Source organism: Hylaeus volcanicus, chromosome 9 (genome assembly GCF_026283585.1).
Source record: "Hylaeus volcanicus isolate JK05 chromosome 9, UHH_iyHylVolc1.0_haploid, whole genome shotgun sequence".
Classification (NCBI taxonomy): domain Eukaryota; kingdom Metazoa; phylum Arthropoda; class Insecta; order Hymenoptera; family Colletidae; genus Hylaeus; species Hylaeus volcanicus.
In genome coordinates this window covers 2,012,789-2,034,044 of record NC_071984.1, presented here as the reverse complement: position 1 = coordinate 2,034,044, position 21,256 = coordinate 2,012,789, and the positions used below count along the sequence as shown (strand labels likewise).

Below are 21,256 nucleotides of genomic sequence, written 5' to 3'. Positions count from 1 at the left end.
GTAACAGTAGGAACCTATTTTCACTACAAACTTGGGCATTTCGCCACCGATGTCGCTACTGGTACCATAACTAATATCAACATATTTCAGTGGTTGATAATAGAATTATTATCACTCCAATATTAATTTAGAATGTCATCCAAGACAGCACATGTAATTTCCTTTTTTTTTTACACACGTAGTATTAATAAATTGTAAAGAGAAATCGAATGTAAATTGTCTACTGGCTACCTAACCTTTATTGAATTGCTGTTTTGTTTATTACAATTTGTATTGTAACCCCTCTTTAATCTTTAAACGCTAAATATTCAACATTTTATTTTAGATTTCTGATACTCTTAGAATTCTTCATCTGCCACCAGAACTCTCCAATGAACGACGCAATGAATTATTTAAAAAATTTGGTGCTGTTAATACACGGACCTTGAGACCCTCCAAGAAATATACTGTAACTTATGCAAAGTTTCCATCGCAACAGGCAGCTACAGAAGCATTATTGCGTCTGCATCAATTAAATATTCGAGGGCAATACTTGACGGTTGAATTCGCTAAGAAATTTATATCTATAGAAAATACACCAAACGAAGTTTATAATGATAAGCTTACCACGGAAGAAAGTAAAAAGGAACCAATTAGTAAATCCAATTTTCAAGCTTTTCTACAAAAATTGAATAGTTGGACTGCCAATCAAGTTTTCTCTCAACCGCCTCCTCCAAATATACAATATAAATATTTACCACCGACAAAGAGTACATTGATAAGAATAGCTATCCAATTGGTAAAAGAACCAGCCTTCTATACACAGGTAAATTAACGAAAGAACATAGTTTACATTATAAACTTCTAAATGGTTCATGTTTGTACAGGTTCTACACTTAATGAACAAAATGAATTTGCCTCCACCTTTTGAGGAACTTGAAGCAGAATTTCCACTGCTTAAAGATGTCTATAATTTAGAAAAATACAAGAATATATTCGAGAAAGGAAGCTTAAATGACAAAGAATACGAAGGTAACGAAACCACAGTTTTATTCCATTTTTATCCAAATTTTATTTATGAGTTTGTTATATAATATATTTATCTCAGCAGATTCTTGCAATAAAGAGGAGGAAGAAGAAGAAGAAGAAGAAGAAGAATCTGAAATAGAGTCAGACGAGGAAAATAGCGCGACGCAACTCGTGGAAATTATCCCTGTAAAAAGAAAATCTCAACAATCCACAAAGCGTTTAAAAATTCCCAAATTCGTTAACCCTGCTAAACAAATCGCAGCTACTACTTCTACGCAGAAGGTTGTAAAACCAGAAGACATGTTTGAGCCGGTGCAGCGTTCAGAAGCGAAGAATCTGAAGATTGAATTAAAAACAGTAGAGACATTGTTGGACGTCTCGAGTAGGGAAGATAATGTTGTAACTGAAAATACTGTAGATGGGGGTTTTGGTTTAATGTTTCCTCTTCCCAAAAATCCCGAAACTGTTGAAGACGAAAGCACGGAAAATATTCAGCAGGAAGTGATCACTTCCAAAGAATTGGCGGATAATAAGATTTCTGCTAACGGTATTATAATAATAACTTGTTTAGTCCTAATATTCAGTTATCGATTAGTTTACTGATTCAATTGTTGGCTTTTGAATCGAAAGTTCCAAAGGATTAAGAATTAATTTTATTTATATTGCAGATCAGAGGCTGCTTCCTGTTTTCAAAAATTATCATCCTGGCAAGCCTTCTAATCGTTTGTACATAAAAAATCTTGCAAAACAAGTCGAAGCAAAAGACCTCCATTTTATTTACCGAAGATTTATGGTACCTGAGTTAAAAACAGTATTCGAGTAAGAATTTTTCACGAGTATCTAAAATATTGCAGTTCTTGTTTAGTTTGTTATAACATTCTATAATATAATCTTTATAATTCTAGGTATGATGTGAGACTTATGCAAGAGGGTAGAATGAAGGGTCAAGCATTTGTTACATTACAAAATATCGAACAAGCACAGCTGGCTCTCAATCAAACGAATGGATACATATTAAAAGACAAGCCAATGGTCGTGCAATTTGCTAAACCAGCAAAAAGTTAATGTAAATTCCTAACCTTATTTATTTCATCTATCATAAATCATGTGACACAAACAAGAATATTTTAAATAAAAATATACTTCATCAGATCCCTTAATTACATTGTTTTATACGTTTTATTGTAGCGAGTATTTGCTTCCTGAAAATAAAATCCGCTACAAAGAAACACTTAGTGGCTCCATCTAACGGCAACAGTAGGAACTATTTTCACTGCAAACTTGGGCGTTTCGCCACCGATGGCGCCCCTACCCCCCCCCCCCCCCCCAAATTTAAATTTTGTATACATACAATTGATCTGTCGTCAGAAAGAAACGGTTTATAATATTAATTTATAATTATATCTTCGATCTAAAGTTATTCTAATTGTCTGATATGGATCAAAAGTACATTTCGTCTATGTATAAATGGTAAGAATGCTCATATAAATATATTAGAAGAGTTAAGAAGAAAGTAAAGGTTAATTTTGATAAACATAGAAAATTTATGTTTTGTATCAGTTTAATCAATTATTGTACCATTTAAAGGTTCGAAGAATGTGGAGTAATATCGAATATAAGGACACACCTACGTCAAAATCTAGTGAATGCATTAAAAAATAAGGACCTTGTACTGAAAAGCGATGGTCCTAAATCAGCCAAACAGTATGTTTACGATCTATTGATAGCAGAGTATTTATTCAATCATAATTACGCTTATACATTATCGGTATTTGCCAGTGAAGCACCACTTTTAGTAAACTTTTCCAATAAGACAATGGAAAAGTCTGATAGGAATGAAAATGATAATGAAAAGTTAAGGAGCGATTATGTGTTACATGCCCTGGAAACACTAGGTATTAATCCTCACGATACTAAAGGAAAACATGTTATATCACAGTATATTAAAAATGATATGCCACTGTTGTTGTGTATATTAAAGTGCATAACTATGTTCTTCTACAATACGCACAATAGTGTACCAATAAAAGAAAATGTGTCCCTCTGCAATGAATCCACACAAACTCAATTCTCGTGGCGTGCTTACAAGTTACAAATTGAAAAATTGGAAATGCTAAAGAAGAAGGTATCTATGCATAAGCAAGTAGTAGATAGTAAGCTACGCAAAAGAGAAATGATGTTAAAGGAAAAAGCAGTTCTTATAGAACGGCAACTTGAAGTATTAAATACAAAATTGGAACAAGTTCAGGTAACATGAACTATTATTTCGTAATTAATGTGTATTCTAAATTGACTAATAAATAATAGAATATACTATTTTAGAAGGTGGTGCATTCAGTGAGCTTGAAGGAACAACAGTTAAAGGAAACAAAAATGAATAACGAACAGTATATTTTACAGAAGGAAATGAAATTAGCGCTCAAAGAAAGATTACTATTACAAGAAGAAAATAGGTAAGCGATACCACATGTATATATAACTTATGCGTTACTCCATTTTTGTATAATTACTTACGACTTATAGATTGCAAAAAGAACAAACCAACTGCAAAAAGTTAGAAGACGTAGAAAAATTACAGGAACAAGAAACGAGGAAAACATCGACGAGTCGCGATTTAAAGAATATGGAGGTACAAACAGAGTTTGTGAGCAATCCATCTCAAGAGGAAAGAATCAAAGCGCTTACTAAAGAGAAGGAGGAATTAACTGCTCTCATAAAAGATCAGCAATTGAAAATAGAACAGATAACGCAGCGTGCCCTTCAGTTATGTCGACAAATAGAAGGGATACGCACGTTAAGGCCTACTAGCGTAGAAATTCCAACGCAAACTGCAAATACAAATACAGTTATTAGCGAAAGTAGTTCCACGGAAGATATTCTTCATGATGCAAAATTGAGACTCAAGCGGCTAGAGGAAGAGAGTTTGAAAGCGGATCAATATTATTACAATTTTATCAATAATTCGTAATGTTTACTATAATTTAATAGCGGTAAAATAAGAATTAGTATGACATTTGTATTAAATATAGTATTTATAACGCACATAGTAGTTTTGTAGGAGCAATCTAAGCATAATTAACAAACAATCAGGTATGAAACTCGTGACATCTTTATTGCGATCGCTAATTCTATTTGTTATAAACTATATAAAATCTTAGTTGTATGTACAAATTTAAGACTGAATTGAATATATACCAAAGAACTTTTGTTATCTAGTTTATTTTATAAAATTGGACGTTAATATAATATACAAATTAATCTCTATTTTTCTTTATTATTTGAATTCTACCTTAATACATGCAACACCAAACGTAGTATATAAAATGTTAAGTCAAATTTTGTCCATTGTTGTACATCATCTTCGTTTGGGATCCGAACTCCTCCTAGTAATTCATAATTAAGGATCATATATTTTATTCTTTGAAATCACGATCATTTCATTGATAGCTATTAAATGGAACAAATGTATTAGAAAAGGATATTGTTTATCTCGATTTTCACGTCCTTCCCGTTCATGAGTACGTTCCTTTGTGTAGGGTGACTTTTCCTGAAAATATATTCTCATATGAATCCTCCGAATGCCACATTTTCCTGTAATTGACGTTTGGGTACTTGATAGTATCACCTATTTTTTCTGGTCTTTGCTATTGTCTCCCATTTCGTCTTTTCAATGTACTCGAAGCGGACGTCTTTATCAACTAAGGGGTCAAGGAATAGTGTTAGAAAAACGATTAAAAGTTAATTGATGTCAGAATGTTGGAATAAATATAAAAAAAAAAAAAAATAAACTGTGATGTTATAGGATTTTTAAAAAAAAAATGTGTAATGTTATTGCGACGTGTAATGAATATTCTTATCGAATACAGACGCGTTTCCTTTCTCGTCTATACAGATTTCGTGATATGCTACACCTTTTCGTACTTAATAATTACAGGGAGGGCAACTAATGACCTACTTACGACTCGTTAACGATGACAGCTTATACGAATATCGAAAAAATCATTCAAATAACGTAAACGAAAAATTAACAGAATTGCTAATGTTTATAGCGCATTATACTCTGACTTATTTGAATGAATATCGATCTGATAAAAAGCAATTTATATTTTCTTTACTAGAGATAATGGAAACTTCAACTTGAAACTACCAACCTTATTATAATGATGTTTTTCTCTGTGTTCTGGAATATCGCCGTTTTGATGCGCTCCTTTGGCTAAAAATATTTTCATTGATGTAAAAATATGATTTAAAATAAATTTGTATCGGCGAGGCGAACGTGTATACCTCTTTCGTCGTCTTTTCTTCTTTTCTGTTCGGTTGTGACGGCTGAATCGTCTGCCCTGTCCTGTTTTCATACGAAAATTATATGCAATTATATACTAAATGAAATGAACTTATGTTCTAGATACGAGACGTACCCTTTTCCGACCCAATTTCTTTTCTTTGCGCAGTTCTTTTTGTTCGTCCCTTATTTTCCCCTTACTCGAACGCTCCTTCTTGTCTAAATTGCCTTCTGCGCGTCTGCCTTCCTGCTAACGACAACAAGTCGATTTACAACAAGGTAAGAAACGAATCAACGGAATGCAAAGGTTCTCACCTTCTGTATGCTCTCAACTTTTCTCCTTTTTGCATCTAAAATTAAACGTAGATTAATACATCTCGATAATATTTCGAATATTTTTATACAGACCTCTGTCAGATCCATCCTGCGTTGGTCCAGAACTAGCGCTACTGTTTGATACGCTAGAAAGATCTCGATCTAAATTGTCTACTCCGCTGCTGTAATAATGTTCTTCCTGTAATTTAGTTAGCGTTAAACAACGACAAGTTCCTCGAATGTTACACAGTAGTTCATATAGAGTATGCAATTACTTTATAATATTTTCTATCCTTTTTATCTATAGGATCGTCTTCCTTAATTTCCTCCTTTTTCGCGTGCTTGTCCTTTCCATCCGAACTCTCCTTGCTCTCGTCTTTCTTCCTGATTTTCTCGGAACTTTCGCTAGAAACAGAAAACGTTACAGCGCCCTAGCATTACGTAGAAAAGAATTTAAATATCCATTATGTAACATACTGATGTATTTGATTCGACGCGCTTCGTTTCTCCCGCTGATCCTTATTTTCCTTTTCCATTCGAGTGTCGCCGTTGGTGATCTCTTTACTCGACATTCCGTCGCCGACTTTTTCCGACACATCGTTGCTTGGAGCATCTTGCGTCTTTCCCGCCTACGTAGAAATTATATTGCTACGAGTATTCGCTAAACAAATCGGCCATGAGTACAAACCTTATCTCCCACGTGATGAAAGTCTGCTTCGCGAATCATATTCGGGGTTTTGGCTTTCAGTTGGCCACTGTAGGAAGTGGCCAGGACATGTAAATCCTGACGTTGTCCGCGTTCCTCTTCTCTGACCTTCTCGACTTTACGTTCGAGGATTTGGGATAGTTTGGCCAATACAGGAAAGTGTGGCAATATTTTTATTAGTATTATTAAAGAGTTTCTTATTTGTACATAATCCTTAGAGTCCAAGCAGACTACTATAGCCTGTAACATGTAATCATTTTAGTACTCACTAATCACTTTAGTAGAGAGAAACGATCGAATATCCTTATACAATACCTTGGTAATTTTGTAGTGCCACTTGTGACAGACGTGTCTGTAATTCTCGAATCCTACCATATCGTTCGCTTCGGAGAATTGATTGCTAACTCGGAACTTTGTCACGAATCCAGGATAGTTGCTGCATTCCTACAAGCAAGAGAGACGTGTGAACACGTTCGAGTGTTTAAAACTAATTAATAAAAGCGATACCTTATCGAATATGGCTTTCTCCGAATGCCATCTCATTACTGTCTCCAACATGGCGCATAAAAATCTTCCGTAACGATTCGCTTCGTTCTCGGTGCACGAGGTAACTGAATACGTTATATCACAGAAAAGCTGGAAAATTCAAGTACAGAGTGAACGTTTTACGTAGCTCCAGGCGACGGTGTTTCTTTGCTGATCGCACTTACTCTGTCGTAGCAAAGAAGCGTCGAAAAATTCGCAGTCTTTAATGAATGTATAGTGTGAACGAACTTTGCACAATACATGGCATCCACAGTGGTAAATGTACAGCGAGGAAACAGGCACAGTTGTAGAAATTGGGTTATCGTTTCGTTCTTTGCTGATTTGGCGCTCCGAGATAAGAACCACGAATCCTTTTCTTGTCTGATGGATCAATTAGGCAAATTACTAACGCTCGTTTCAGTCTCAGTATGACATAATGTATATAATTATACCTCAGATACGCGAATACTTTTTCAACGTGTTCTTCCTGTTTTCTCCTTTCATCTTGCAATTTCTCAATCAACGTAGTGTATCTCTCCTGTTCCTTTTTTCCTTTACTAACATTCTGGAAAGAATACATCAACTAAAATAAATAGAATTAAAAATTAATACAATTTTGTGGTACGAAGACACATCGACGTACCACGTCCTTCGAGTCAGCACTCTGTATCGCGAGTTGCTTCAGCTTGTTAATTTCGCGCTGATAACTTTCAACAGGGACGTACAAATCGTACATGGACAGCGACCAGAATGTCACCAAGAATTGCGGCGAAATGTCTTCCCATACTTTCAAGGGGTGCAAAGGTCTAACGGACTGCGCGACAGGCGCCATGACTGCTTGCGCAGCTTCTGCGTATTTCGCTTGCTTCATAGTAGTCGACATCTTCTTGTAGTTTGGGTCTGCCTTACGCAGCGCGTCGTATTTAATCTGAAAGAATTATTCAGATGAATTTGAACTCTAAGAAATGAATTAAATGAATTTCAGTTTATTTAAAACACGTCGATGATTTACGTTAATAGCGTGGGCGAACATGGGTCTCGCGAGGAAAAATGCAACGTCAGAATGTATGTGATTGTCCTGGAGCATAGAATGTATGGAGGGAAGTCTCTCCACGTACTCGTCAACCGTCATCGTCGAACCCAAGAACGTTCCGAATTGAACTAACGTGTCTTGACACTGATCGTATAACTTTCCTGCGATTTTACGTTAAATTATAGCCTTATAAATTTCTATTAAATAATCTATTAAATATTCAGCTCTCGGGATCGCTTACCAACGAGTTTTAGGTGAGATTTATCCGTTTCTCTGTACACGACGCAATGTTTCTGTTGCGCCATCAGAAGACACAGAGCTACAGCGAGATCGTGTTCGGCGAGAGCTTCTTTCAATCGTTGAGATGATTTCTTTGTGTTACGTACTTGACTAAAGTAACCAGCCTAGAAAATATTTTAGTAATGAACGCATGTTTGCATAAAATTCACTAGTTATTAATTATCTACTAATACTACCTCGTTCTTCAATAAATCTCCTCCCGCCATGGCATCCAACTGATCCGAAGTCATCTCCTCCGCGGCTTCGATGCCTGCCATTTTTTGTACTATCTCTTTCAATATTAACAAATCTAAGCTGAAATGAATTTACACATTGCTTGAAATTTATTATTACTATATATATGTATGCTGCAATTAAAAAATCTTCAGTACACGCGATACTCGATTCATATTTTCACGTGGAATTATTCTGAAATTGCAAACAGCGAATCTTATCGCAGAATATTGCCGTTAGCTTTTAAAGAAAGGTGTAACCTGTATGTAGAATATATTAAAAAATTAATTTTACTCGAATTACCTTTTTTGTGCTTTAAGTTGGTTGGCTACGTATTGCAACAGACCGGTGAGTTCGATATTATATTTCTTGAATATGGCTCCACAGAAGGAAGCAAGAGATTGGAGCCAGAGGGATATGCTGGTGCCGTCGTGCTTAAATCTATCTCTATCCGCGCCTGCCAAAGCTTCCACGAGACAGTAACCGAGTACATCGTACGAAATATTCGTCAGGTATTTTAAAGAATCTACAACAGGTCCTGTAACACGCGAAACGATCAAAGAGTTTAACACGAAAGTCTGGGAGGCTGTATTAAATCGCGGTAGCACTTTTAACTGATGACATCCAACTCTGCTAGATAGTACATGATTCCCGCGAGATTATCTACATACCTATGAGATTATCGTACAACTGAATCTGTATAAGAACGTAATCGAATAATACACCAGGCGACGAATGAGTCAATTTCCCTATCGATCTTCCCACAGGTTTGATAGTTTCCTTGCTCACTCTCTTCATGATAGATTTGATCATCTTCTGCGCGTCGGCTCTTTTCCGCAGAAGAGCAGCGTGCTGCAATGGTGTGTCGTTCTTCCAGCGAGCGTACAAGCAATATCGATTTTGATATGGATAATATTTTAGAATGTTCCATAATTCTTCCGCGACGCAACAATTGCAATCCATGAAAGACAATGAGGGTAACAGCGCCACGTCGAGGATAGTCAGTACATCGTAGTAGAGATTGTTGTTTTTGTCGACGGGCTGCTTGTTCGAGTCCAATGGACACTGCTTGATAACCACGTGACATAATCTCATGATTTTGTACATTAAAACAGGGTCGTGGTGTAAATTGGGACCGAGAACTATGAGCATTGGTAACAGCTGATCGTGTATATGTTCGAGATTTTCTAAGGATTTTGGTGCGAGAGAGCTCTTCAACGGAGGAATTCTTCTGCCTTGTATTTTTGGCGATATGATGCAATATCTGAAGTACGAGACAATAACACAGTACCATAATTTAATCGTAACAACGTATTCGATGTCAATGATGAATAAAACTAGACTTACTTGCGGTAAACGGGTTCGATGAGAGCCTGTATCATCTTACACAACGCTAACGCGATAGGACGCTGATCTGTGAGACTGTGTTCTGGTAATCTACCGAATAAGTTTTGTGCCACCTCCCAAGCTCCTATTTCTAAAAGCGCTTCGCATAATCCGAACTTTTGATTACTCGAATACTTATCCTTTTGGAAAGAAACGACAAAAATAAAAACTTTATCGATGCCAACGCTATTCGAGATGAAATTGCACGTTCGTGTACCTGTAGGTTCTCTTTCTCCTCCAAGACTTCTTCTTTATCTTTAGTAGAGATTATGCTCAATTTGCGAACATATTCTTTCGCTAGTTTCATCGCGTGCTCGTGTTCTTTGATAATAGTCCTATCGTCTGGCACTAACCATGGCAATATATCGTCCAATTTGATGACACCGTGTTGCAACATTAGCGCAGTAACTTTTTGTAATGAAAACGGAGTAGCATTGACGGTACAACAATATTTAAATCCTAAAACTTCACAGAGCACCTGCTGGTCGCTCATATACGAACGAATTAAAGGAATAAAAAGTGCATCGTCCTGAGGTCGATTTTCAAAAGTTTCTAATAAAATGTCGAGTACTCTATTAGGGTCTAAATTGAAATATCCTACAAGAATGATACATATATAGTTCTGTATGGAATTCAAACGATACCAAATACTTCATGATAAATCGTATTAGAGCAAATAACGTTTTATGCACGTACCAATGAGAGATTTAACAATTTCTAGTATCGATGGTACTTCATTTTCCGGACGTTCCTGATTCAATTCCACTATAAGTTTAGAATAACCTTCGCTTTCTTCTCTAAATAAGTTAAATTTACGTTGTTTATAACTGTAAGAAGATATAAACTTTATACAAGCCTAGTATTGGATAAGAAAGTATTATACTATCGGATGAGAAATACATACTACAATTTTGTCTTCACTTTGATAAATTTGGTTTGGAAATTCTTATTCTTCAGGGTTCCTACGTCTTGTAAGGTATCGATTTCTAATCTTTCCTTTAATATCCTATCTGTTAGAAACTGTGCAAAAAGCATACCACATAAATTAATCATGTCATTGTGAATTCTTTCTCGTGGACCATAGGTAGTTCAATCTTATTTATCTAATAAAATACCTTTTCTGCTTCTTTCACGATATAATAAAAGTTATTTCTTTCTTCGTTATGTGCTTCCACATCTATTAACGTAAATATATCTACTATCGCGGATGGTATTGCCCCATCGATATTCTGGAAAGAAATATATTTTATTTGATTGATTTTCAATGCGGTGTGGTAGTATTTATGGTCCATAGTTAATTATTCTTACCATCAGTTCACCTAATGTCTGGACTACATTGTCCCTCTTTATGTTCCCACGGATTCCATTCGATATTAATTCGTATAATCCTCTTCTCCATTCTAGAAGGAAAACAAACACCATGCGAAAACTGCTTAACATGCTCAACAATCTATAATTCTAGTAAGTCTAGTAAATTCAATGATAGATTTGCCACGTTTCTTATAACGATACGCTAGTTTTGAACATTTAATAACCGTGTAAGTCAGAAATTTTGCAAATAAAGTATGATCAAGAGTGAGGACACGTAAACATGAGATCGTAATGTACACAAAGTGTTACACTGATGCAGCATGGTACCCAAGCTGGCAAGGTAAATGGTAAGACAATGAAAATTCACCTGTAGTGTTGCCTTCCTTAAATTTGTGCTTGATTAACTTGAGGCTGCAAACAGTTGTTAATTGACAATTAACTCTTCAGAAGAGCGAGAAACAGGAGAGATAAGTTGCAACCATCAATTGCACAGAGTATGCAGTATCAATTCAATATTAATCGAACGCACTTCTGACGTTAACGCGTTAACCACTTACAAATCATTTTTCCCATGTTTATCCCATGCTTTCCATAATTCTGAATTCCACACTTTACCAGCCATTTTAATTCCATGAAAAGCTTTTTGTGATTAAAAACAATCGTATCAACATCACAGGTTAATAGACTCCATTTTACGCCATTGCAAGCGTCCTCGAAGCTATCGTGGCGCGATCTTCCTTACGTCATAGATTACGTCTAGTACGACATCTTTATTATTCAAACCAATCTTCATGTAAACAACGCAATTTTTAGTGTAATTGGTAAAATTCTTGTTATAATACTGAAAGAAACGTATATTAAGAAATATTAAATACATGGAAATATTAAACTTAACATTTCAAATAAATACTGTAATATATTTTAATATATTGCAATAACGAATAACGAACTAATAGGAGGCCACCGATTACTGAGCCGCTCCGTGAGCGCTCACGTACCCTAAAAATATTTCATGTATATACAAACTAAGTTTAGGATAGAATGTAAGTATCCAAAGGCACACTTAATATTATTAGCATCTTTTGAGCAGTTTAACGTTTGCAATAGACACTGTAATATGTTGCAATAAGTATTTATTTAATTATTATGGTGCAATGAATCAATAGCAGACCATCGCTTACTGAGCCGCTCCGTGAACGCTCACTTAACCTAAAAACGTTTCCAACACATAAAAAGTATGAGTTTAGGAACACTAGAATCTTTGGTTCTTTTGCGTCGAACCATAAGTCGGAGAGGTAATGTCAGACTTGCATAAAATAGAATCGTGAAACATCTGGCTGTGAATTTTGAATAATAAATAAGTTTCTGTACAATTACGTTAATTAATAAATGTACGACAATCCAATGTTAATATTATCAGCCTAGAATATCACATGCTTCCTACGAAAGTATAAGTTGATGGTTTTGTTTACTGTTATATTTATGAACTAATATAATCTGAATTAATTGAAAATTATATTAGTTCGCCTTAATAATTCATTCCGTGCAACTATGCCTTAAATCTTTGTATACTGTCTACGATTCCTTGAATTGTTTAACGAATATTAATTGTTTGGTTATGTCATGCTGTGATAGTAAAAGTTCCAATATTTCTTTTCAGGTAGAAATGGCCAAGTCTACAGAGAAAAAAGGAAAGAGCGCTATCAATGAAGTAGTGACTCGCGAATACACCGTGAACCTTCACAAACGCCTTCATGGTGTTGGATTTAAGAAACGTGCTCCACGAGCAATTAAAGAGATACGCAAGTTTGCTGAGAAACAAATGGGTACTCCAGATGTGAGGATCGATACTAGGCTTAACAAACAACTTTGGTCCAAAGGAATTAGGTGAATGAATCATATGTATCATATGTATAATCTAAAATTATATATAATTATATTATAATCTGTACACATATAATGATTACGTACAATGTCATATTACGTTATTTACTGATCTAAACATTGTGTTATTTAGGAATGTACCATTCAGAGTTCGTGTACGACTAAGCAGAAGGAGAAACGACGACGAGGACTCCGCGAATAAATTGTACACTCTCGTTACGTACATCCCAGTTGCTACTTTCAAAGGTCTACAAACAGAGAATGTTGATGCGAGTCAAGATTGAATTTCTAAATAAATAGTTTTCATCAATTCTTGCTCCCATAATTATTGCGTAACCTTCTATTAATTATTTACTTGTTCGAACAAGTTCTAATCTCTCTGTCACTTGTGTACGTTTACGACGATACTTTGTATGTAAATCTTCAAATTTAAAAAGAATTTGTTCGCCTTGAAATTGCACCATATCGATCGCGAGTCGATTGTCGCGAATAGATCGAAAGTTTTCGAGCTCGCGATATTACTGAATTAGAGAATAATCGTGTGTATCTGGTGGTAATACTGGCTAGTGGAAAAATGCTAACACTCTCTGCTACCTTTAGAAAAGTTTATTATTCGTAAGGATCCTGGTATTGCGATACTGTTGCGGCTCGAATAGTATTAATCCTGAAATAGAGTGAAATAAAGCCAGAGCGAGTGAGTACCATTAAGCAATCGTAGAAATGCTCGCCAATTATATTTTTAATTCGATTTGCAAGCCAGAAGCGGAATCGTAGACTCGGTCTTTGTTTATACGTACGATAACGAGTGGCTAATCTTTTATTAAAACGCCAAACGTAAATTGATTCGTTCCTATTGCTTTATTTTCATCGTCACCGTTTGCTTGCTTTCTTATTTCATTTAAATATATCATGTTCTACTTTACCAAACCGTTCGTTGTACTCTTATTCGAAAATTTCTTGAGTGTAAGTCACGGCGTCGCATCCCACCGAGGTTACATTTGCATTCAATAGCGTTAATTAAAAGAGATCGTGGGGCCCCTTTGTTTATTGTAGCATGTGGTTCACACATGCATTCATTTTTTCCCAACTTGAATAAACAGTTAAGATCTCGGTATACCTTTGATGTACACGACTACCTTTTTGTAACATGAGCATAATATTCTATGTATAATAAAGTCTCTCTCTCCCTCTAGAATTTAATCCTTTAATTAATTTATCTAATCATGTCTCCTTAAAACTGACTATAGATTTTTTCAAATTCCTAGGTAGTTTTATAATGGAAGGAGGTGGGGTACTTACCGCTGAACGTAGTCCGGCACGCGCGAATCTACATGTGGCATTCACAGAGAAAGGAGAAGTGAAGGAACGCAGAGAGAAATTCCTGACAGCCAAGTATGGGTCTCATCAGATGTCTCTTATTCGTAAAAGACTGGCAGTGGAAATGTGGTTGTTTGATGAACTAGAAAAATTATACGAAACAGTTGTAAGTTTGTACGTCATTTTCCTTTAATTATAAATTTTATTTTAGTCTATGCTTAATGTAATCTTCCATTTTTCAGAATGACAGTGGTAAAAATCGTGAAGTCGAAATCGATATAGATGAACTTCTTGATATGGATAGCGACGATCATAGACGAAGATTTCTGCAAGTATGTAAATGTATATTATATAATTATTAGAATTGGTAGAAGGAGGTAACGTTTATAATTATTTTATTTTATTTAATTTTATTTTATTTTATTTTATTTTATTTATAGGAACTACTGGTCGATACCAAAAAGCCTCCACATGATATAAACGTAAGTAATACGTGTGTTTTGGTAGATTTATAATATTCTTTTAAACGAATACGTGTTGGTTGGTTTAGCAGTGGAATAATATTTCCCTCTCCAAAGTTTAAGGGGTTACGCTATCTTTTAGGTAGAAAAATAAATGTTTCTTTTATGAAATGATAGTTTGGACTCTTGCATATATAAGTTTTGTTGAAAAATGTAACAATGACATAAATCGCAATCTGAACTGGACTTTAAACCACACTGCCTATCGTATTTAACCGCGTTACGAAGATATAAACCATTTGTACAATCTTTTAAATACAAATTAGCGTGACTCTTTAATACTGTGTGACTAATTTATTAATTTAGGATGTTTCATTTAAAAACAGCACAAGGAATTTCGGGTAGAGCAACGTAGCTTAAACACGGTTTATCCTCCGTAATATTTCGAAAGTAACATTCGCGTACAAACTATTGTACTAATTGTTACTAACACAAGTTGTTTATGTGTTTCAGAAATTCATTAATGATTTACTCGAAAAAGCTAAAACACTTTGAAGAAGTTTCACGTTCTTCTTAACACTTACGTGTTTGCAAGGACTTTTTTGAAGCATTAACAAATTTGCTCAGATTTGGAACGAGTCAAAGACATATTCAAGCCTTAACGAGTTGCGCACGTACAACTCAAATGCCAATTTATCATTACTTGGATAGAACTTAACGGGGAAAAACATTAAAATGACTCTGCACATTTTTATTCTAGCGTGTATTATTTCATATTGAAATCGTAAGCATTAGTATCTGACTTATCTCAGTGCAATGGCTAACTTTGTTAGTTATTTGTGTGCGCATCGCATATCAAGTAATAAACCTCACAGTACACAACTGCCTTGCTGTACGATCCATCCAATGTGATGTATAATAGAAAAAGTTTGTTCTTCTACACTCTAGTTTTGTATGCCTTCTATACTCCAATCATTCGTAGTAATATTTATGTTGTTAAGGATCGACTAACAATGCTTCCAAACGTTGTAACTATACCAAATGATTTCTATACATATCCTATGTTTATCGAATTATCCCAACTGAGAATACGATTGGGTTCTAACAGTTAATATTCCTATGTTCTAGTAGTATAATCAATTAACACGATTTTATTTATTTTAGAAAATACTTTAAGGGAGTAATATGAACAAATTTCGCATCGAATGCTTGTACGAATTAAAGAAGAAATCTGTTTGATAATATTACGTAGCAAAAGCGTGTATGTTTCAGATGATTTTATCGCTGGCATAGTAATTAATTAAAACGTGGAAATGACACCTATTGTTGCTGCGCTACCGAATCAGTATTGAAAATTACTCTGCTATCGGTTCCTTTAATATTTATAAATATTTAGCAATCTTAGATCTATTATTACATTTTTTTTTAATTACTTTGTTACTTATATAATTATGTTATAAATTCCACGATTTTAAATTTCTATTTATGACGTACCTGTTATACTTTTTTAAATTATAAAACGTACCAATTTTAAAGAATCATTAAAGAGAGTCGTTGTCACGATAGTATGCAATTATAGGTGACATTTATACGGTTTATCGACTGTCATTTACCATCAACAATCATGTAAAAGAGGAAGGAAGCAAACTTGACATAAACTTCCGAAAACACACAGATCTCTTACACCGAATGTATCTCGAATTATTACTTAATATTGTACCAAAAGACTGCACAAATGGAATTTACCTTCCTCTCAAAACTAGATGCGTACAGAAATTACACGACAAATAAGATATTACGATGGATATATCATTAATGAACGTATACATAGTATCGGATGTCGAACGAACCGAGAAGTTGGCAAACACACTACGCAAAAGGAACTTTTGTGTTCACGTTGGATAGAATGTAAAGCAATACCAAAAATGTGATCACTTTGCAACACGTCTTGGCAACACAACAACACATTGTTGCACATTAATCCCCAACACATTGACCGCCACATCATTCCTGTTGAATCGGTACAAGTTTTTGCTATGCTAGTGTGTCTGTAAAATTCGAGTCTCTAATTTAGACTAAAGAAACAGTTTTATCCAGTTTCATTCGAATCAATATCGTACAACTAAATGTGGCTACGATTCATGACTTTTGATGGATTGTGAGACTGTTCGACAATCTTGGTCGATACTGATCTGGCAGTCAACGTGTTAAGGTCATGGAAGAGGAATGAAAACGGTTTTATCCAAGCAAGGACTAGCGAAATGTACGAATCATGATTATTTACGAGATATTAGGGTGTACAGAGATTCGCTTGCCATTCGTTGGCAACATGGCAGAATGTAATCTTTGTGGACTTGTCGTCACCATAGGAAAATGTGTCTAGACTACTCGTCTACCCTTAAACTTCCATACAATTTGGGCGAATAACGGCTAATTAACAGCGTTCAACTCGTCTCGTCACCCATACATGTATATTTAAAACTTTATACGATGAAATATATGTGAATGTGTAATTAAGATTAGGAATAAACGTATACGATAAACTTTGATCTCGTGCGTGCAATCGATGGCGTGTTCGGTCCGTTTGGACGAGTGAATGATACTTCAACCATCGAACGAATACGCCAAACTTCAATCAAAGCTTATCGTATTAGAAAAAAAATACAATCAATTCGTGCACTTGTGATTTAGTGTTGTAAAGAATATGCGATCTTCGATAGAGTTATGTTCACCGAATCGAAATTATGAAGTTTTTAAATTTTATAATCGGAACAAGTAACGCTATCAAAATCTTTGTTCTTTTGTTCTACGTTATGCGATAAGGTGTTAAGTCGATGCATATGAAATGTTATCTTCTCCTTTCGAACAAATTTTTAACACGTATGCGTACTATTGATTGACATTTCGGATGCATCATCTAATTAAGAGAGCGTGATCGGTGCTTTAAACGTAATGTTTGTTAGCGTGCGAAGAATGTTTTGTATATCATTACGGCTTAGTGTCTCGAAAGTAAGAAGAAAATCTTATCCAATTGTAATAATGTATTTCAACATCGTTTTCTCGGTGAATCATTTACAAGAAATTGAAAATGTCTCGTACAAAAGAAGAAGGTGATTCAATGTATACCATTGTAATGGAATTTCTTGTCACGTGTGAATGCTTGGAATGTTCTCGCGTAATACTAAATCAAATCAATCCACGACACTCTTAAGACAGAAAGACACCTCTACACCGATTGCAAAATGAAATTCCTGCATTCATGACGCGATTTGAAAGATACAAATAGGACGTGAAAATAGTAGGTAATTTAAAGGTGCGTTTATGTATACCGAACAACGACAAAAAGAAATGTATACGCTAAAACATTTTCTATTTGCGTATACCGTTACAAAAATATCGTCTTTTCGACATAAAATTATACTTTCGATCGCGTTATTTTACAAAATATTAACTGTCAAGGAGGGTCGTGTTCTTCGCTTCGTCTGCAGCCATTCGGTATATGTAAACGTGTCCCACACAGATTCTTATTCTCCTCGTTTTAAATTGGCAAGTCAAGCGCAAGACACATTGTAATTGGAATAAGAAAAAGATTCGCATAAATACTTTACATAGTTATGTCTCAAAATTATTACTGTATTTCGATAACGCTTATGAGTTCCTAATACCAAGCGCCTGCTCCAACTCCGCGCGCTTCTGTTGAACTTTCGTGTAGAAGTATCGGCAAACAGCCTCCTGAGCCCAGGGTTGATAATAAAATTCCGCCCTGCGTTCCTCTTCCGGATTCCCAACGACGTCTATCATAGTCTTCAAATCCCTCGTCTGGGATATGATCCACTTGTTGATAAACTGCTGAGGATCCTTGGCGAAACTTAAGAAAAACTCTCGATTCGTTTTCAGCTGATTGATCGTCTCGACCGTTTCGTGGATTTTGTTGTCGAGGCTTTGAATCTCTTGTTGACTCGCAGTGGACAGCAGGAAATTGTTCATTTGCGTTTTCAACGTGTCGTCCACTTCGACGTCTATGTCGTAGCACGCGGTTTGCTTAGTTTCCGTACCTGATACGAATCATAGATTATTTTTTAGTAAACGTCTCTCAACAATTATTATCGAATGAAATTATTGCTTACCTTCTACGCTAATTACGTGATTAATTACAATTGGATCAGGCGGATGAAGCAACGGATTTAGACGCTGTGGTATCTCCGCGAATTTCATTCTCGAACAAGCAAATATTTGCTCCAAGTATTTATCGCAGTTTATGAACTCTCTTTCGTGGCTGTCTTGAAGTTTATGGGTTTTTATGTACTGCCAGAGCGCGGAAATGATGACGGGTCTCGTTTGCGTATGTACACCTAACAGTCGTGCTAATCTGGGATCTAATTTAAACTGTAAACAAGAAACGATTTATCAGTAGCAGCCCCGTCGATTCTTTTCAGATATATTGATAACTGTTCGATTCAAAAAGACAAGAGAGCAGTACTTGTAAGGGCTGGTAATCGAGTAGCAAAAGAATGGTGCACCGGACGTTTTTATCTCCGGGTCTCTTCACTTGGAAACCATCAGTTTCTTGCGTCGTTAACGTACGGTGCCATTCGACCAAGTGATTGTCTGGTCCGTACAGATCTTTATCCAATTCTATAACTAAGCTTTTGAAGAACGAGGAAAACTTCCTCTTCACCTGAAAGTTTTAACGTGAGTTCAGATACTTCATGTTTCACGCTTTATTTAGTTTTACGCAAAATTCCTTGCCTTGTTAGGATCGTTTTTGGTGTCCTCTAAGAGCCGTCCTTCGACTCTGAGTTCCCATGATGCGACAGACCCCTCTTCTCCTTCGCCAGCCTCTTTCGCCGGGTAGAAGGTGTTGGAGATAAATATTCGCAACTTTCTCTTTTGTTTCATAGGACGTTTGAGGGCTTCTTGTATATCCAGCCGTTTCCGCATTATGGTTGCATCCAACTTCCTCTCGAATGCGAGTAGATCCATGTAAGCCTGCGATTCGGGCACCAAATCGCGCACTTTCTGCGGCAATATTTTGTCCGCCAGCTTTTTCTTCTTCTTGGATGTGGAATGTGAAAAATCACTGTTCCAAAAATACCTAAATGAGTTTGTGTAAAAATCATAGATTCAAAAATCAATAAACCAATTTTGAAGCTTATGAAATGCAGTGAAGTTCCTGGTAAATGGTTTTCAACATTATTATTTTGATAACGATAATCGAAATGATACGATGCGTGTATTTCAGGTATTTCAAAAGACTTCTCAATGTTTATTTCATATTTTAAATCTTTTTGCCTTACATAGAATAATATATTGCTTTCTCGTGTACAGAATTACGACTATTAGGTTTCTCGTTTTCTTTGATTTGTCAAAGTAGTATGGCAGGTCGATGAGCGTAACGACGAAAATACAAATGTGAAATTAAAATTAAGGCATGCAATGTTGGTATACTTACGGTTTCTGCTGTGACATGGGTATACGTTGATCCGCACTTCTTTTCCCAACCGGGGGAGTAGGCATCGGGCCTTGACGCATATTGGAGTAAGGCTGGTTCGCTCTTATTATACTAGCTGGACCAGGCCCGGTGGCAGCCATCTGTGGAGGTGGTGTGAACCCAGATCTTTGTTGCATCTATACAACAAATTATATTGTAGATAATGTAGCTCTAAACATAGTTACAAGTTGATATTTGCCAAAGTACATGTACTTACAGGAAAATTTGGGCCTGAATACTGTCGTAAATTTGGAGGTACAGACGATGCTGCATATCTTTGTTGCGGTGGGCCATTATTCCCTGCATTAGGTACAGGAAACCTTTGCGCCATATCTCTTTGGTAACTGCCCTAACAGAAAAGATCGATTAGATTTTTATCTGCATGAAAATAACTATTACAATATTTTATCGAATAAGTATGTACGTTTACATTCAAGAATTGTACATACAATTTCTAAGAACAACGACAAACAAAAACATAACCTTCGTAGCTACGCATAATTGCAACCTTCAACAGGTTAGAATCAATTGCACCGTTTTAAAAGTATTTAAATGTTGCAAACGATGACATTCGAAGATGCAATAAATACCAAAACGCGAAGAAAACCGATATTAAAGCACTGTGAGTCCTAGGTTTCCTCGGCAGTCCGTCAAATTCGTATACATTGCATCACAACACATCTTTGAGTTAATGTATTTAGAACGATAACTACTGACGTTCTGATGTAATGAGAAACGTAAAAAAAAATTAGAAAAAGGGAAAAATGAGTAAAAACCTGCGCTTTCAAAGCTTCTATTCAGTTTTCTGCAGGGTTAGTGCAGTTAGTTAGGGTTATACTAATCGCGATGCAGCATAACATGGACGAATGTAAATGACATACATGGAAACCATGTTTTTAGTTCTCAGCAGTTGGTATACACGAGGCGTCAAAGATGTATTACATAAATATTTGCATAAAAATGATAAATTTCATATATTAACTAAAATATTGTAGCATTATAAAGCAAAGAATCGTATTAATTA

At 35.6% G+C, this 21,256-nt stretch overlaps 6 protein-coding genes across 18 annotated transcripts; 4 read left to right on the top strand and 2 right to left on the bottom strand.

Annotated features, from left to right (window-relative positions):
- Positions 1 to 44: 44 nt before the first annotated feature.
- Positions 45 to 2,173, top strand: LOC128881752 (RNA-binding region-containing protein 3). 2 transcript variants are annotated; one of them, XM_054133046.1, is made up of 6 exons: positions 45 to 153; positions 326 to 805; positions 867 to 1,011; positions 1,091 to 1,555; positions 1,677 to 1,827; positions 1,914 to 2,173. In XM_054133046.1, exons 1-6 carry the CDS (start codon positions 133 to 135, stop codon positions 2,071 to 2,073), a joined length of 1,422 nt encoding a protein of 473 aa, XP_053989021.1. In that variant the 5' UTR covers positions 45 to 132; the 3' UTR covers positions 2,074 to 2,173. The 2 variants fall into 2 exon arrangements, with proteins under 2 accessions (XP_053989021.1, XP_053989020.1); XM_054133045.1 differs by having other exon boundaries at positions 1,088 to 1,555.
- A 166-nt stretch (positions 2,174 to 2,339) lies between these two features.
- LOC128881865 (centrosomal protein of 63 kDa-like) lies at positions 2,340 to 4,272 on the top strand. 2 transcript variants are annotated; one of them, XM_054133244.1, is made up of 4 exons: positions 2,340 to 2,478; positions 2,596 to 3,256; positions 3,334 to 3,461; positions 3,532 to 4,272. In XM_054133244.1, the coding sequence occupies exons 1-4, from the start codon at positions 2,444 to 2,446 to the stop codon at positions 3,974 to 3,976; spliced, it is 1,269 nt and encodes a 422-aa protein (XP_053989219.1). In that variant the 5' UTR covers positions 2,340 to 2,443; the 3' UTR covers positions 3,977 to 4,272. The 2 variants fall into 2 exon arrangements, with proteins under 2 accessions (XP_053989219.1, XP_053989218.1); XM_054133243.1 differs by having other exon boundaries at positions 3,331 to 3,461.
- LOC128881864 (THO complex subunit 2) lies at positions 4,209 to 11,796 on the bottom strand. 3 transcript variants are annotated; one of them, XR_008458203.1, is made up of 29 exons: positions 11,637 to 11,796; positions 11,447 to 11,490; positions 11,077 to 11,168; positions 10,884 to 10,997; positions 10,673 to 10,788; positions 10,465 to 10,595; positions 9,986 to 10,365; positions 9,730 to 9,908; positions 9,054 to 9,646; positions 8,686 to 8,920; positions 8,346 to 8,463; positions 8,111 to 8,273; positions 7,849 to 8,030; positions 7,480 to 7,764; positions 7,289 to 7,401; positions 7,022 to 7,217; positions 6,819 to 6,947; positions 6,627 to 6,755; positions 6,294 to 6,551; positions 6,083 to 6,234; positions 5,881 to 6,010; positions 5,699 to 5,804; positions 5,606 to 5,640; positions 5,427 to 5,540; positions 5,293 to 5,353; positions 5,160 to 5,221; positions 4,634 to 4,706; positions 4,491 to 4,555; positions 4,209 to 4,394 (listed from the first exon to the last, which is right to left on the bottom strand). XR_008458203.1 is itself a non-coding variant. In XM_054133240.1 (28 exons), exons 1-28 carry the CDS (start codon positions 11,699 to 11,701, stop codon positions 4,364 to 4,366), a joined length of 4,278 nt encoding a protein of 1,425 aa, XP_053989215.1. In that variant the 5' UTR covers positions 11,702 to 11,796; the 3' UTR covers positions 4,209 to 4,363. The 3 variants fall into 3 exon arrangements, 2 of the variants coding, with proteins under 2 accessions (XP_053989215.1, XP_053989217.1); XM_054133240.1 differs by lacking the exon at positions 4,634 to 4,706; XM_054133242.1 differs by lacking the exon at positions 4,634 to 4,706 and having other exon boundaries at positions 5,427 to 5,537.
- A 430-nt stretch (positions 11,797 to 12,226) lies between these two features.
- Positions 12,227 to 13,274, top strand: LOC128881740 (60S ribosomal protein L31). 2 transcript variants are annotated; one of them, XM_054133031.1, is made up of 3 exons: positions 12,227 to 12,374; positions 12,740 to 12,966; positions 13,097 to 13,274. In XM_054133031.1, the coding sequence occupies exons 2-3, from the start codon at positions 12,746 to 12,748 to the stop codon at positions 13,245 to 13,247; spliced, it is 372 nt and encodes a 123-aa protein (XP_053989006.1). In that variant the 5' UTR covers positions 12,227 to 12,374; positions 12,740 to 12,745; the 3' UTR covers positions 13,248 to 13,274. The 2 variants fall into 2 exon arrangements, with proteins under 2 accessions (XP_053989006.1, XP_053989005.1); XM_054133030.1 differs by having other exon boundaries at positions 12,318 to 12,470.
- A 142-nt stretch (positions 13,275 to 13,416) lies between these two features.
- Positions 13,417 to 18,356, top strand: LOC128881739 (protein phosphatase 1 regulatory subunit 14B). Of its 4 annotated transcripts, none has more exons than XM_054133028.1 (5): positions 13,417 to 13,657; positions 14,229 to 14,446; positions 14,523 to 14,612; positions 14,721 to 14,762; positions 15,906 to 18,356. In XM_054133028.1, the coding sequence occupies exons 2-5, from the start codon at positions 14,240 to 14,242 to the stop codon at positions 15,915 to 15,917; spliced, it is 351 nt and encodes a 116-aa protein (XP_053989003.1). In that variant the 5' UTR covers positions 13,417 to 13,657; positions 14,229 to 14,239; the 3' UTR covers positions 15,918 to 18,356. The 4 variants fall into 4 exon arrangements, with proteins under 4 accessions (XP_053989003.1, XP_053989000.1, XP_053989002.1 ...); XM_054133025.1 differs by having other exon boundaries at positions 15,255 to 18,356; XM_054133027.1 differs by lacking the exon at positions 13,417 to 13,657 and adding an exon at positions 13,679 to 13,797 and having other exon boundaries at positions 15,255 to 18,356.
- On the bottom strand, positions 17,275 to 21,132 carry LOC128881735 (brahma-associated protein of 60 kDa). 5 transcript variants are annotated; one of them, XM_054133018.1, is made up of 7 exons: positions 21,009 to 21,132; positions 20,450 to 20,581; positions 20,194 to 20,369; positions 19,491 to 19,836; positions 19,222 to 19,419; positions 18,869 to 19,127; positions 17,275 to 18,796 (listed from the first exon to the last, which is right to left on the bottom strand). In XM_054133018.1, the coding sequence occupies exons 2-7, from the start codon at positions 20,561 to 20,563 to the stop codon at positions 18,390 to 18,392; spliced, it is 1,500 nt and encodes a 499-aa protein (XP_053988993.1). In that variant the 5' UTR covers positions 20,564 to 20,581; positions 21,009 to 21,132; the 3' UTR covers positions 17,275 to 18,389. The 5 variants fall into 5 exon arrangements, with proteins under 5 accessions (XP_053988993.1, XP_053988997.1, XP_053988994.1 ...); XM_054133022.1 differs by having other exon boundaries at positions 19,491 to 19,821; XM_054133019.1 differs by having other exon boundaries at positions 20,450 to 20,576; positions 21,009 to 21,125.
- Between the last annotated feature and the right edge of the window lie 124 nt (positions 21,133 to 21,256).

What these genes read in the sequence shown, in the direction of transcription:
- LOC128881752 (XM_054133045.1), top strand. Translation starts at nt 133, where the DNA reads ATGTCATCCAAGACAGCACAT. An exon ending in AACCAGCCTTCTATACACAG is followed by an intron (nt 806 to 866) that starts GTAAATTAACGA and finishes ATGTTTGTACAG; the next exon opens with GTTCTACACTTAATGAACAA. An exon ending in GAGTTAAAAACAGTATTCGA is followed by an intron (nt 1,828 to 1,913) that starts GTAAGAATTTTT and finishes TTATAATTCTAG; the next exon opens with GTATGATGTGAGACTTATGC.
- LOC128881865 (XM_054133243.1), top strand. Translation starts at nt 2,444, where the DNA reads ATGGATCAAAAGTACATTTCGTCTATGTATAAATG. An exon ending in ATTTCGTCTATGTATAAATG is followed by an intron (nt 2,479 to 2,595) that starts GTAAGAATGCTC and finishes TACCATTTAAAG; the next exon opens with GTTCGAAGAATGTGGAGTAA. An exon ending in CTATTACAAGAAGAAAATAG is followed by an intron (nt 3,462 to 3,531) that starts GTAAGCGATACC and finishes TACGACTTATAG; the next exon opens with ATTGCAAAAAGAACAAACCA.
- LOC128881864 (XM_054133240.1), bottom strand. Translation starts at nt 11,701, where the DNA reads ATGGCTGGTAAAGTGTGGAATTCAGAATTATGGAAAGCATGGGATAAA. An exon ending in AAAGTGAAGACAAAATTGTA is followed by an intron (nt 10,596 to 10,672) that starts GTATGTATTTCT and finishes ATCTTCTTACAG; the next exon opens with TTATAAACAACGTAAATTTA. An exon ending in ATCGAACCCGTTTACCGCAA is followed by an intron (nt 9,647 to 9,729) that starts GTAAGTCTAGTT and finishes CTCGTACTTCAG; the next exon opens with ATATTGCATCATATCGCCAA.
- LOC128881740 (XM_054133031.1), top strand. Translation starts at nt 12,746, where the DNA reads ATGGCCAAGTCTACAGAGAAAAAAGGAAAGAGCGCTATCAATGAAGTA. An exon ending in CTTTGGTCCAAAGGAATTAG is followed by an intron (nt 12,967 to 13,096) that starts GTGAATGAATCA and finishes TGTGTTATTTAG; the next exon opens with GAATGTACCATTCAGAGTTC.
- LOC128881739 (XM_054133025.1), top strand. Translation starts at nt 14,240, where the DNA reads ATGGAAGGAGGTGGGGTACTTACCGCTGAACGTAGTCCGGCACGCGCG. An exon ending in ATAGACGAAGATTTCTGCAA is followed by an intron (nt 14,613 to 14,720) that starts GTATGTAAATGT and finishes TTTTATTTATAG; the next exon opens with GAACTACTGGTCGATACCAA. An exon ending in AGCCTCCACATGATATAAAC is followed by an intron (nt 14,763 to 15,254) that starts GTAAGTAATACG and finishes TATGTGTTTCAG; the next exon opens with AAATTCATTAATGATTTACT.
- LOC128881735 (XM_054133018.1), bottom strand. Translation starts at nt 20,563, where the DNA reads ATGGCGCAAAGGTTTCCTGTACCTAATGCAGGGAATAATGGCCCACCG. An exon ending in ATTCAGGCCCAAATTTTCCT is followed by an intron (nt 20,370 to 20,449) that starts GTAAGTACATGT and finishes TTTGTTGTATAG; the next exon opens with ATGCAACAAAGATCTGGGTT. An exon ending in CCCATGTCACAGCAGAAACC is followed by an intron (nt 19,837 to 20,193) that starts GTAAGTATACCA and finishes AAACTCATTTAG; the next exon opens with GTATTTTTGGAACAGTGATT.